General features: G+C 38.6%; 1 protein-coding gene across 1 annotated transcript in view; it reads right to left on the reverse strand.

Annotated features, from left to right (window-relative positions):
* The window catches only part of cog5 (component of oligomeric golgi complex 5), a 95,793-nt gene that overhangs the window by 24,225 nt on the left and 57,469 nt on the right, over positions 1–14,099 (reverse strand). Inside the window, exons 12-14 of the mRNA XM_067426950.1 lie at positions 8,447–8,648; positions 6,317–6,478; positions 4,664–4,763 (exon numbers count right to left, since the gene is read on the reverse strand). Of these exons, the coding sequence (XP_067283051.1) occupies positions 4,664–4,763; positions 6,317–6,478; positions 8,447–8,648 (464 nt within the window). The remainder of the gene's footprint in view (positions 1–4,663; positions 4,764–6,316; positions 6,479–8,446; positions 8,649–14,099) is intronic.

Raw genomic sequence — 14,099 nt, forward strand, 5'->3', positions numbered from 1 at the left:
GGACCGAGTGTTGGGGAGCTGAACACGGCCTCTGGAGCAATTATTAAACAAACACACGGCTCGCGAGCGCCACGACTTTTATTATGACGGGAAGGGACACAGTCACCGGGCCCCATTCATGAGTATAAGGTAAAGCAGCTCTGTTTATCATATTAGATACATTTAAGTGTGTTTAAAATGATGTTATGACGTTACTCTGTGCTTTCGCTCGGCGCTGATGTGACATTTTCACACTGCTAAGAGAAAAGCGCTTCTGCAAAATAAAACCGAGGGTAACGCAGATATGACGCGATTGACAGGCGACTCCCTCAAACGCTATGCTGACACGTCCCGGTCCTTGGTTAAAATAGCAATTTTCTCACAATTTACAAATAGTTGGACACATTTGGGATATTGTTGGTACTCAACTGAACAAAATATATCACACTGGCCTAGTGGTTTTTGGATATTTTACTGCAAAAATACTACATAGTGCACCTTTAAGTAAAGTATTTGGTGATGTGATGTGCACTGTTGCGAACACAGAAAACTGAATGGCTGTTGAAGCATTTATGATAATACTTTTTATTTGTATACCGGCATATGTCTACTCGAAAGTGCTGCACTGTTTACACTACGTCAACAGCGTAGAAGACATTTTTGTTATTTTTTTGCGCAAAAAAAAAAAAGGTATTCTCATTGCTTGATAACATTGAGGACCAATGTAGTCACATGGCCTATTTTAATAATGACTTTCCAACCTTTCTGGACCTTGAAAGTGGTAATTAAATTGCTGTCTATGGAGGGATCAGAAAGCTCTCGGGCTTCATCAAAAATATCTTAATTTGTGTTCCGAAGATGAACGAAGGTCTTATGGGTTTGGAAAGACATGAAGACGAGTAATTAACAACAGAATTTACATTTTTATGTGAACTAACCCTATAAAGTTAAAAAAACTCACACTTACATTAGGGGAATACACATTGCTTTTGCTCTTTGGTTGTTTAAGTTAAACTATACAGAATTTATATGCTTAGTTATTGAAGAAAGCTGGCATTAATTGCATCATCCGACTGGACAATGACAATGTGCATCATCAGGACACTGGCTTCAGCTTGGATTCATTATACAGAGAAGTTTTGTGATGAAAGCTGCACTCTTAAAGCCTGGGGCTGACATCCTTACGGCAGATTGGGCAGCAATTTTAGCCACATTTCAGAAATCATTCTCACTGCAAGTGCACTTTTTAGCCCCGTTCCATTATCACTGCAGGAAGGTTATGAGAGGTCAATATGCAGTCCTTCACTTTGTCTTCATTTATATTCATCCGTTAACTGATGGAGTCTGTATGCTGCCTGTGTTAAACGGGGTTTAATAAAAAAATAAACCATCTTGGAGGTTTTCTTGTTCCCTAGATTGTGAGGCCTGCTTAAGAGATTTATGCAGTATGCTACTATGATATCATTTCCTGAAGTAAGTCCAAAGAGAGGTCAAGGTTTGGCTCTGAACTGACCTTGAATTGAGCTCACAGGATTCTGATGGCTCATCGCACACATCTTTACTGATAGAAAGAACAGAACCAAACTCTCGTTATTCATCTGCTTGCTGACATAAGACAGATTGAGTCAGTACGCCAGTGATTCGAGGACAGACATCGGACTAATCCAATCACACCCTCCCTGGCCAGGCACAATCAATCACACCTACCGCTCACAGTGAATGGAGATAGACCTACGTTAGCAAGTTGAGTCATTTTACTAAAGCTGAGAGGCTATTTAAACTGCTGAGAGGAAAATAAAAGAAATCAAGCAAACAAAAAACATGAATCGGTATTCGAAACACACTCTGAACAATTTTCAGGGTCGGACATGATTTGATATATTTAAAAAAAAAAGTTATTTAAAAGGCCAGAAAGTTACCGGTGAATATCCATGATGGTTTTTTTTCCAGGTGTTTATGATTAATGGACGAGGAAAAAAATTGAATTACCTGATAGGGACCTTACAGGCAATTAAATAATTTAAAATCTGCTCATAGAGAGCAACCGTCCTGCCTAACCCGTCCTCCAACCTTAAATCAAACACTTAACCAATTTTAGGATCAATCAAAATGACCGTACTGTTCTAAATTATGAAATTTTTAGAGCCAAGTATAACAAGAAAATGATGCTTGCTACAATTCCTGGCCTGGAAATTCAACTTTAAATCAGCTCTAGGTAACTTTTCAACCTTCATAATATATTTTTTAAGACTCTTGTGATGATAAATCGACTTACAATAGGTTGAATGACACGTCTGCCATAGCCTGATGGGGTCTTTATCGTTTTTAATCGTACTTTTAAACTTCGGGTTTCGGGTAGTAACCCGAGAACAAAAAGAACTACAAAATTCGACTTCTTTACGGCATATACGTCACTTCCACCAACACACACACTTCCTTACATTCGGACGTGCGAGCCCAACTTTGTTCGTCGGATAATATAGTCATGTCCGAAGCAGCACAGACAAATAAGAAAGAAAAGGTTTTGTTGGAGGAAAGCAATAAGAGGAAACGAAAAAGTGATGTGATTAAAGGCAGGACGAGGATCAACATGTGACCAGCGTTTGCTCGTCGGCGTGAGCTGAAGGAGACGCGCGTGCCCGACCGATGCTGTCCTGCTTGTTACGGTGAGCTACCACTCAAACATTGAACTGAAGTATCATATAGATTCTGGAAAACGCTAACCAATAGACTACTATAATGACGCTGGCTTGTAAACGTGAGCATCGTGATTATTTGGCGTTTGTAAAAAATAAAACCCATGAAATTATATTCATATGACATGCTGAAACATATGCCACTGACTGTACCTGGGATGAAGACATTTCACACGCACCGCCAGAAGAACACCTGCATGTGAACTCCTCCTGCAGTGTTCAGGGGAACTGTTAGTGCTGCACCAACCCGCGGGACGCTTTTATGAAGTTATTTGGCCCGCACCGCACCACTGTATATATTTTTACAACCCGCCCGCACCCGCGACCATTAAATAGACATACGGGGTCCGCGGGTTATGAGACGACCCACGCATCACTAGTTCAGGGCTATCAGGGTTATCATGTCAACAAATGCACGCGCGATGGCATCCCCTGCTGTAGGCTGACAGAGCTTACGACAGTAGTTGAGGACATTATTTTTTCCAAACTGTAGGGGGACCCCGAGAGCAAAAGTAGCCAAGTGCTGCTTTAAAGGGATAGTTCTCTTTAAAATGAAAATACTGTCATCCTTTACTCACCCTCAAGTTGTTTCAAACCTGTATGAATTTCTTTCTTCAGCTGAACACAAGGGAAGATATTTTGAAGAATGTCAGTAACCAAACAGTTAACTGGAGCCATTGACTTCCATAGTATTTTTTTTCCTACTATGGAAGTCAATGGCTCCAGTTAACTGTTTGGTTACTGACATTCTTCAAAATATCTTCCCTTGAGTTCAGCTGAAAAAAAGAAATTCATACAGGTTTGAAACAACTTGAGGGTGAGTAAAGGATGACAGCATTTTCATTTTAAAGTCAACTATCCCTTTAAAAGGTTGATATCAAAGTTTTACATTACCCCCATCCCAATATATCTATTGATTTATTACTTAAGGATCTCATTGAAAAGTTTGGGACACCTGTTATCTTCATGTAACTCAATGTGGATGGATCACTGGGGAACTGGTCACTATTTACATTCAGATGGAGACTCAAGCCATACTGACCACTTTAATACCTCAGGACAAGAGACGCATTTACAGTTTTAGGGCCAGATTTACTAAACAGGGCAAATTAGAGCGCAATTTCAAAAAAGCGCTGATGGCAGTGGATAGTTCTGCTTGTGACGACGTGCAAATTAAAGAACAAGGACATGCTTGGAACAGCTGGATCATTTCCATAATGACCAACACAATCTACCAAGAGCAGCGTAAATTAGTGTCTGGTTTAAGACATGTGGTAAATAATGGTCCAAAAACCAGTCAATTGACGAGTGCAAACCTTAGTAAATCACCTTGCATAATTTAAATACTCTCCTCCCATAAATTTTGCGTCTCAAAGGGAAAATCCTACAAATGCATATATGAGCAATAATATGAGCCACAAAAATAACCCTGTCCAAGCCTTTTCAGCACTAATTTATCACTGCATGTCTTTAGTAAATGTTAACAGTAGTTTTTTAATGCCAAAAGAAGGTTTGTGCTAGTGCAAACTTTTAGTAAATCTGGCACTTAGATGTAATTTTGACATCCAATGCCCACAAAAAAACAACAGAGAAGTACATTTAATAGCAGGAACACTGCTGCATACCAATTTTTCATCCAATTACTGGTATTTATTTGTTAGTTGAGTAACTACTGACCTAGTATTGCATTCTGATGCAGTCTCACTCTTTATTCACCTTTACCTGATTTATAGACTAAAGCAACTAGCGCCTCTAACGAGGCATGTTGGGATCCTCCCTGCCTCTTGTAGAGGTCACGGCCCTCAGCAGGTGCACTGATTCTCTGATGCTTGTTGAGATGAGCCCCACCCTTCCCCAGTTCACATAATGAGCTCATTCGCCAACCGTGTATGTCACCTCCCTGGCAGGGTTGAGGGGCATGAGAACAGACAGCCTCCCGCTCAACCTAGCTCATTATCCCAGTGTGTGTGTGTGTGTGTGTGTCTTACCAACTGCTCTGACTTGACGCAGAAGAGCTGCACCGTCTTGGCCGCGTTCTTGGCCACTGCGATCGTCAGGCCGGAATCCACTGATGCAACATTTAGCTCACTAACGTACAAAAAAAAACAAACATACAGGATCAACCATCAACAACTTACAGTAAAAAAACAAAAACAAAAAAATATTCAGCCCAAAATGTAAATTCTGTCAATCATTCACTCTTTATGAGTTCCATTCCAAACAACAAAAAGCGTAACTGACACGGCGTAGGAAGTAGCGTAAGCTTTCTTCGTAAGTTGAATACGGAAGGCGGTCTGGCGGAAGCTAGATTTTTTTACTTTATAACGTTTTAAAAATGTTTTTTTTAATATACATTTTATTATAACCAATATAACTATGTGTAATGTCATACACAACTAGGATGGCTTGAGGGTGAGTAAATCATGGGATAATTTTCATTTTTGGGTGAACTAACCCTCTAAAAGGGGGTAAATTACCACTGGCAAGATGGGCTTTAATAAAACTTGGCTATGACATGCATTTTGTTTTGCATGTTAAATCAGTGCTACATGACTTGAGAAAACAGAAAAAGGGCTGTGCATTTACTTTTGCCAAAAACCCATAATGCCTTTTTGATGTTGGCACCACCCCTCTGTTGTTCTGACTGTTGGATGGGAATACAAAAATTCGGACTCTCAAATATGCTCAAATAAACAGGGAAATCTGGGTGCAGGTAACTCAGAGAAAGAGTACACATTGTTCATTTAAATACTATATTACTGACATTGTAACAATACAAAGCTAACGTCCCCTTTAACATTTGGCCAAAGTTAGTATCTTAGAATAGCCTGGATGCCAGCCGAACTTAGCCCCGCCCACAAAAATTCTAAGTCGAGCAGTTCGGTCTGGCCTTGCTCCATAGAGGAGTAATTATCTCCGAACAGAAACTGTTCTGACCATTGAGATCATCAGGGCGGGCTTTAGGCGATGACGGACAGATGATCAACAGTAACGTAATCATCACGTCATCAAAGGGGCTTGGGTTATATTTGTTCAAATCCTAAACGGAGAGCTTGTTTGTATCTGCATTCACCTTCACAATTTCTCTCAGAAATGATGATCATGTTGGGTAAGTACTCTGTGTATCATTAAATTCTTTTATTTTTTTACAACACCGGCAAAGATTGTTTATTCCAGCGCACGTGCAGACAGGGTTGCCAAGTTTTTACAACAAAACCCGCCAACTACTAGCCCTAAACAATAGCTTCTCAGGGGGTTCTCCGGGAAAAAATGGTGTTTGGGGGGTAAAATGTGTGTTATTTTGGCAAGGTTGCCCGCTAAAATTCACATTCATGGGTCTATATATCACATAATAGTCGCTTCAACCCACGGACATAGAAAACAACCTGCGGGGAAAAAAAGCGGACTTGGCAACACAGTTGCACGTGCATTTGAGCTCTGTTAACGTCGCTTCGTTGCTCTGATTGGTTGTAGCTCTATCTAATTGATGTCTTTCCTGGTTCGGTTGAAACATGCCTCATAACCACAGCCCAATGGAGCATTATCAGACTCATATTCTGACTAGAATTGAGTATGACCACGTCAGGCTAATCTTAGAAGGCAGTGTAATGACAGAGTTATAATGTACTTTGGAGGTTTACCTGGCTATCGTCTTTATGATGCTGTCCAGTTCATCATTAGAGGGGGGGTTTCGGCCCCCTTGAGGGAAAACAAGGTTGATGGGGTCAAAAAGGCGGGACAGAGACTTGGACAGGTACGCTGCTTCATATGGCTGAAGAGAATCCTTCAGATCCTTCTCTGGACTGAAAAAAAAACAATTAAAACTTTTTAATTAATTAAGTAAATGACAACAAGTGTAAAGATATACTGTTTTCTGGCAGTTGCTGTACCGTCATGTCATCTCCAATGTTCCTGACATCAAACTATAATCACTTTATGTATTCTGAGTACATCGTTTTATTTTGATAAACACGTGACCTGTATGTCATATACTCTGTGTACGTATGAAATTTCACTGACCTAAATCTGTAAATTTAATCAGATGACTGCCCGTAGAGATAATTACAAATTAGACTAAATTAAAAGTATCGAATGGCCCTTAATGAAACCGTAGCCTACTTACACTCCTCATCTCAGTAGGGATCAAAGCCCCTAGCATTTGATTTTGCCGTTGTAAATTAGTTCTCCTAGCTGACAGCTTCTTAATTTCCAATAATAATTCTTTTGTTTGACCAATTGTTGATAAAGCATAACTGAGATATGACTGAATTAATGTGGTTTCCCCAATGGCTGCCATTTTCATTAAAAGTTTCAGCCCTCATTATATTGACAAGTCTGAAAATTAGACATATTTTAGATAAGTTTTTGATCATTTGCATTAGTGATGACAATGAGTTCGCTTGCATTATGAAGTAAAAAGTAAATATCTATATATATTTTTAAAATTGGATAAATACATCATGATAGTATTAGTCATATGTCCTTTATTCTGATTTAAATAAAAGTTATTATTTGTAGTGCAAAACAGTAAAATGTATCAGATTACAGTAATAAGAATCACCATTGAGAATAATGCTTCCAAAAAAACTAGACAAATCATGTGAATTAGAGGGTAAAAGTCATTCATTATCATACATTATGCACACTTACTTTTTTATTAAAATGCTTAAAAGCAACAAAAAAAGAAACCTTGACACTACTGTCACCCAGGCTCAGCATCATTAATGCCAGAAACTAAAAACCAAATGAGCCTGACTGCTAAAGGCAGGGCAAAAAGAGCTCAGTAAATGAACACCTTTCTCTCCATAAGCATCACTTTGGTTATTTCATTCTCTCCAAACTTAACTCTGCAAATGCTTTTCAATGTTGCACTTCCCGCATGCACTCAGAACTCTACCACAGAGAAGGTATTTTATGTGAGCCAAATATAGATCTACTGAGTTTCTGCAAAATAAAGTACAAAGAAAACAGTTTACCCCTTACATCACCCTGACATTTGCTAGCTTTTGACGAGATGCTCTAATAATCTTGGCTTTAATTGCTGGTTGTCAGCTGTCATGCATCTTGACATGTTTTTTTTTAAGCTGTATTATGCGATAGGAGCAACGGTGCGTAAAACGTGGGCCGTTTAGGGGACAATTGTGATTATGGGATCTGGGTGTTTGATCAGAGTAGTGGCAGACACAGTGATGCATTCTAGGAGATTGTTTGACAGTGTGTGTGAGAGTAGAAGCGCTTCTTTGCTTTCTAATGCATCTCTCCATTCAGGTGAAAGGCAGAAAGCTGTCTGATTAATGAGAGCACTTTGCGGGTAGACAGATTCTTTGTTGCGCCACCAGTAATGATTAGGAAGATGATAGCTCGTGTAGATAATGAACTTCTCGTTATTATGGTGAGAAACTGTGGCATTTCTGTTTGACTGCTTGCATTTAATATCCTAAAATGTTTGATAGTTTCAGTTTTGTATTAAAAACAAGGCTTTGGTATGGGCTCCCCTTGAAAAAAAACCTACCATGGGAATCATAGTTTCTATATAAATATATTTATAACAATTACTGTTGTTACTAAAAACACAAGTAAATTTGCAGTAGCCACCACTGAATTATTGTAACAAGAATTATTGTAGCAGCTACTGTATTTTGGCAGAAACTATTATTTATCATTGGGACATTGTCATATGGTACCTAAACTTGATCAAATCGTAAAATAATTACAGCAGAATAATAAAAACAAATGTGTTGGAGATATGCATGTATCATGGTAGTACTCACTCATAGTCTGGTTTGGTCCGGGTGAACAGATCTTCAGTATCATGCTCTGATGCTGGCAGTTCCACATCTAGACCGGCACCGCTGCTCGCTAGCGCCCCCTGTATGCTGGCGCTGTACTGCTGCAGCCGCTTCCACAGCTCATTATAAAGTCTCAGGAGTTTAGGATACTCTCCTTCCAGAGCCTGCTTCAGGAAGGTTGATGCTGTGAACAAATGAAGAATAAATTGAGAAGAGGATGCGTTTAAATAGAGAAGATGGACAATGGATAAATTCCTGTGTTGTGTCTTTGTCCCAATATTGACAATATTTTAGAATGGCGCTGCTCGAACAGTCGAATAGTAGTCACCAATGGTTGACTAATCACACGTTTATGTTGTTAATTGAATTACTTAAATATATACTGGGGTGTGGCATCGGAAAATGAAAGAACATTATATGTAACATTGCTGACATTAACTGCGTTTCCATTACCCCTCATATTTGCACAAATTGAAATTGCGAATTGAAAATATGGCCAATGGAAACACGCCAATTTTGCAAAAACGTTTACACTCATATGACTCGCATGTTTTTCAGGCAATTCAAAAAGGGAATATTTAGCAAAACTGATCATCTGGTGTCTGTAAAAGTCATTCATTCATTAAAGATGGCGCGGTACGTATGGACAGAAGATGAGATCAAGTTCTTTCTTAAATTCATAAAAGACAAAAGAAGAACGAGAGTACTGGATTCTAAACAACAAAGAAATGCCACAATTTATCAAGACCTTGAAGCAGATAGGAGTGAGAAACTCCCAGAAACACCTCATACATGGCTGCTCCCAAGTATAAGGGGCTTTCCTTGCCATTAATGCTCGGATAACATGCATATGATTAAAAATAATGGCTAGTGCGGTGGCTGCAATATATATGTAAACCAACTGTCACCATGATTTTTGGAAAGACTTATTGCGAGAGGAAAAAAAAAACTTTTGACGCATAACATCAGTTAATGGAAACGTATTTTTATATCGATATTTAAAAAATATTGCAAAAGTTTGGTGCAAATCTGTAATGGAAACCAAGCTATTGTTCTATAATACAGAGAAATACCCAACCATAATCTCAAGCCTTCAAAATATACATCAAGCGCAGAAGCACACACAACGCTTGGCAAAAGTAATACAAATATGTCTGAAAATAAACAGAATATAGAGAATTAATATTTTATTAATACAATATTGATTTCCGAGTCTGTTTTGGCTGCAAAGACACCCCTGTTTTTCCCCTAATTTTACCAAAGTACAAAGTTTTGTTGTTATTGTAAGTGTACACAAATAAAAGTACCCTTAAACCTTTACTGTTTTGAATGTTGTTTAACGCTTATCTGTATGACCAAAAATGTCTTTTAAGTTTTTTCCGCTTTTATCAGAAAAAACTGCAAGTGATCGCGCCAGCGTCTCCGGGTTAGTCCGCACAAACATTTGGATATGTGCCAATAATAGCATCAATTTATCCATGTAAATGTTAAGCCTAGTTCACACTGCCCGATTTTTGCCCCGATTTTGAGTCGCCGACAGGTTTTGTGAAATCGCCGACAAATGCCCGAGATCACAGGCAAATCGGTGCTCGTGCACGCGAGTGACAATCACGCAGTGTGAATAATCAAAGACGCGATCAGAGAGAATCGCCGACGAGTCGCCGACGCCGGTGAGATATTTGGCATGCTAAATATCTGGAGCTGTCGGCGATTGAAACTCCTGCTGTGTGAACTGCGTTCTGACTGAAAATTACACCGACAGCCAATAAGAGAGTGAGATACAGGGCAGCAGGAGGTTCAGGGAGGAGTTATAGAGCAGAATTTCAGTATTTTAATAGATATATTTACAATTCTATCAAACAGAAACAAAGGCCAAACATTTGCACATCCAGCCACAGCAGCAGCACATTACAAAATTATTTATTTACCTCAAACTGTTTTTGCAGAACAAAATCCTGGCTCCCTCTGTCTCTCCAACAATTTCTTCCCCCATAATCTTTTTTCTTTTTCTCCACAAACCAGCGCACATACAATTTGAAGCAAACTTTGTGCAGTTTATTATTTTTAATAACAATTCCAAGTCTCGCGGGAGAACTCCGGTCTGACGCACGTGTGATCTCGCGTTGTTTACTCGTCACATCGCACGTGTGTTTGGGAAACGTAGTTTGCGCACGGGAGAGAGAGAGAGTTGTCGGCGATTCTTCCTCTTGTTCAGTCATGCAGTGTGAACACAGCAGTGACTGAATGATACCCCAGATAGTCATGCAGTGTGAATAGAGCAGTGACCCGACGAGTTTGAAAATCGTGCAGTCTGAACTAGGCTTAAGGCGGCCCCACATTATATTAGGTGGCCTTAAGTACTGTGTACTTACACCAAAAAATAAGTACAATGTACTTACTGTGTTCAAATTGTACTGTACAGCACTTTTGCTGATATTGAGGTGGGATACGGGTAGAGTTAGGGACAGGTGTGGTGGTATGGGTCAGTTTAAGGGTAGGGTTAGGTTTAAGGGAAGTGCCAACTGTGTAATTACACATATAACTACAGAAATTAATTACAGACGTAACTACATGCAGGTATTTTTAAAATGTAAGTACAATGTAAAAACATGTATGTACACAATAAGTGCATTGTATCAAATGATTAATTACAATGTTAGTACATAGGAGTTAAGGCCCCCTAATATAAAGTGGGTCCGTTAGGCTTCTACTTACATGTTAAGTCATATTTAGGCTGTTGATTGATTGGCGAATGTTTGGATTTCCTGCCCAACATACTGTAATTACCACATGCACCAGCCATGTTATGATCTGTCCTTTTTTTCTGCAACTGACTAATTCAAATTTGGTCGACTATTAGGGGGAAGTCCTATTTAGAAGACTTCATTAATACAACAGTAACATAAAACAAACGCATTATTAAATTATATTTTATGATTACAGAGACAAACATTTTAATCATATGCAATGAAGAATCTCTGATTTTAATGGTCACAAAGCATTGCATCTAAAATTTATTGAAATGTAAATGCAACTTTTGTTTTAATTTTGTTGTAAATATGACAATATCTAGATTTTAAAACTACAAATCCTCTCTTATCGACTCAGTGAACTGAAATAACACATTTCCCTCATCTCCAACCACTCTAACACATAAAGAGAATACATGTGGAAAATTAGAGAGTTAAACGGATGGAATTGTATAAAAAAGACGTATTCATTTATATGGTAATAACCCAACTTTACAGGTGATTAAGTGCTCATTACGAATATTATGCAGATTGTTTTCTATGCAGATTGATTTGATGAATGCATAATAGAGCAGAGGCATACGAATTTTAAATGGTTTCAATCTTTGTTTTCACCGTCACCAAAACAAAGGCCATCCCCGGTAGTTTTACTCTACCAATGGAGTGCTGACTATAAGCTGTAGCCATGTTCAGCTGATGCTACGTTTCTGAGTTATTGCTGGTAGTAGAGCTTAAATTTCCTCACTTCATAAACCTGCCATGCAGCAGTGTTCAAACACAACCCCTGACTGTCAAGAAAAGCTTTCCTCAGGGAAGGTGATGAGGTGCATACAAAAAAATCAACGCAAAATGGTGAAAAATGCCATGTTCAATGAGCAAGTGTTAGTCAAGGTCTAGGTTTTGCCTTTAATGTTGTGTGGCAGTAGTGAAATAAAAAAGGAAAATAACATTTATAATAAAAACAGCAGAACTGACCCTAAACTAGCACTCTGTTAGCAAATTAATTCATATGGGTCCCCAGAGTTCAAGCAATGTGGAAGACAAATCTCACACTAAACATGGAGGCTTCATCCTTTGACATACTCTTTGAAAGGCAAACAGTTCAGGAAAGAATTCTGGGAAGAGGCAGGGAGCTGTCAGTAGTCAGAAACCGTATTTTAGGACAAAGAGCGACCGATAAATGATTTATAAACAGACCTTCTTTGAAGGCTTGTGGCGCAGTGATGTCTCAAGACAGAGTCCATAACGGTCGACCTGAGAACTAAAATGTTTTCCGATGGCCTCTTGGAGCCTCAGAGTTTTTTTGAGGGCATCTTCACCTTGAACATTCTTCATTTTGTGAGAGTATTTTGGCAAAGTAAGCCCTCTAGGGCTCTGAGAATATAAAAGCAAGTTTGATTGAGAGGTTTCAAATCAGAATTGATAAAGGCTTATAAGAGGGAGCAATGCAGAAGCATTTGGATAATGAAAGTGATGCAAAGGCTCCTATTTGCTTTCTATTGATCAGGGGGAGTGAAGCACAAAGCGACTTTAGGTTGTGATAACACAGGCAGGGATCAATAGGGCCGCAGCATCAAGGCCAAAGTCTAAATTACTGTCTCTCCGCAGGGTGGACGTGCTGTCCGGGATGTTTAGCACTTTAATTAAGATAGGCACCGGTTGCAATCATAAGCCAGTGTGTGCCATTAATGAGTCGATTCTGTGGTATCAAGTGTGGTTTTCTGTTGTAATACTGCCACCAAAATAATGAAGATATTAGGACTGATATTTAAATGTATTAATTTGCCAGACTAGTCCATCCCAAAAACATTTTCTCTGGAGAAACCTAGATTTAAGTGCCTAAATCAAGAGAACAAGCTCATGAAATGTCCCTTATGGGGTTTGAAACAACAACCTTTTGCATTACCAAAGCATAACACTAACAACGGCGAGGTCATGGGTTTGATTTCAAGGGAATGCATGAACTTACATGTCGCTTTGGATAATATGTCTGTAAATATTTTGGTCACACATCTGTGGAGTCACATGCATCTCACATTTAAAGGTCTCGGGTGGGCGTTATGACCGAAATATTAGATATGAGTAGCATTATTTCACAATCACAATATAAATAATTATTTTTGCTTCTAAAAACAAGCTTTTTATAACACTGATTTATATAATTCACCATTTTCAATATCATTTAAGAAACTAATACTAGCCTAAAAAAATCTCCAAAGCTTACTGAAGAAAAATAAACAGTGATAAAGCAAAGAATAGAATAAAAACACAAATAAAATAGACCAACCTGAAAAACTTCAAGCAGTAGAAATGCTACATAAAATGTTTAAAAAACATGAAACATTATATTTATACCACCAGTATATCTATTTAAGTAACTGAATGAATAACATAAATGTGCGATTAGTCGACCATTGGCAACTACTATACAACTAGAAATAATCAAATGTAAAAAAAAAAAACATTGCATAAACGGTGTACATCAAATATACATTTTTTCTTATTAAAGTTACAAAACTGATTCAGTGAAGAGCAGTGAGATTTTCTCTCTTTGTTGTTGTTGTTTGTTTAACATTAATAATGAAGGCAAGCAGAAAACAGCAGGTACATTTGGATGCTGTCACTTTAAGACCGGCTGCACGGATCCATTATACTATGTTTATTCTTTCTCAACTGTTTACATTAGCTTAAGACATAAATGACTGTTTACTTAAAAAATACATGCCACTTTGACACATAAGAATGTATATTTAACCGTTCAAGCCCAATTAGGCGGCAAAAAGCACTTGGGTCAGTTCTTGGCTTCATGTCACACAGCGCTGGGAAAGAAGTTTCTGAGACAGCACGCGCATATACCGAAATGAGTTGTCTTGTGCTGCTAATTG

This window comes from Pseudorasbora parva, chromosome 20 (assembly GCF_024679245.1).
Source record: "Pseudorasbora parva isolate DD20220531a chromosome 20, ASM2467924v1, whole genome shotgun sequence".
Taxonomy (NCBI): Eukaryota; Metazoa; Chordata; class Actinopteri; order Cypriniformes; family Gobionidae; genus Pseudorasbora; species Pseudorasbora parva.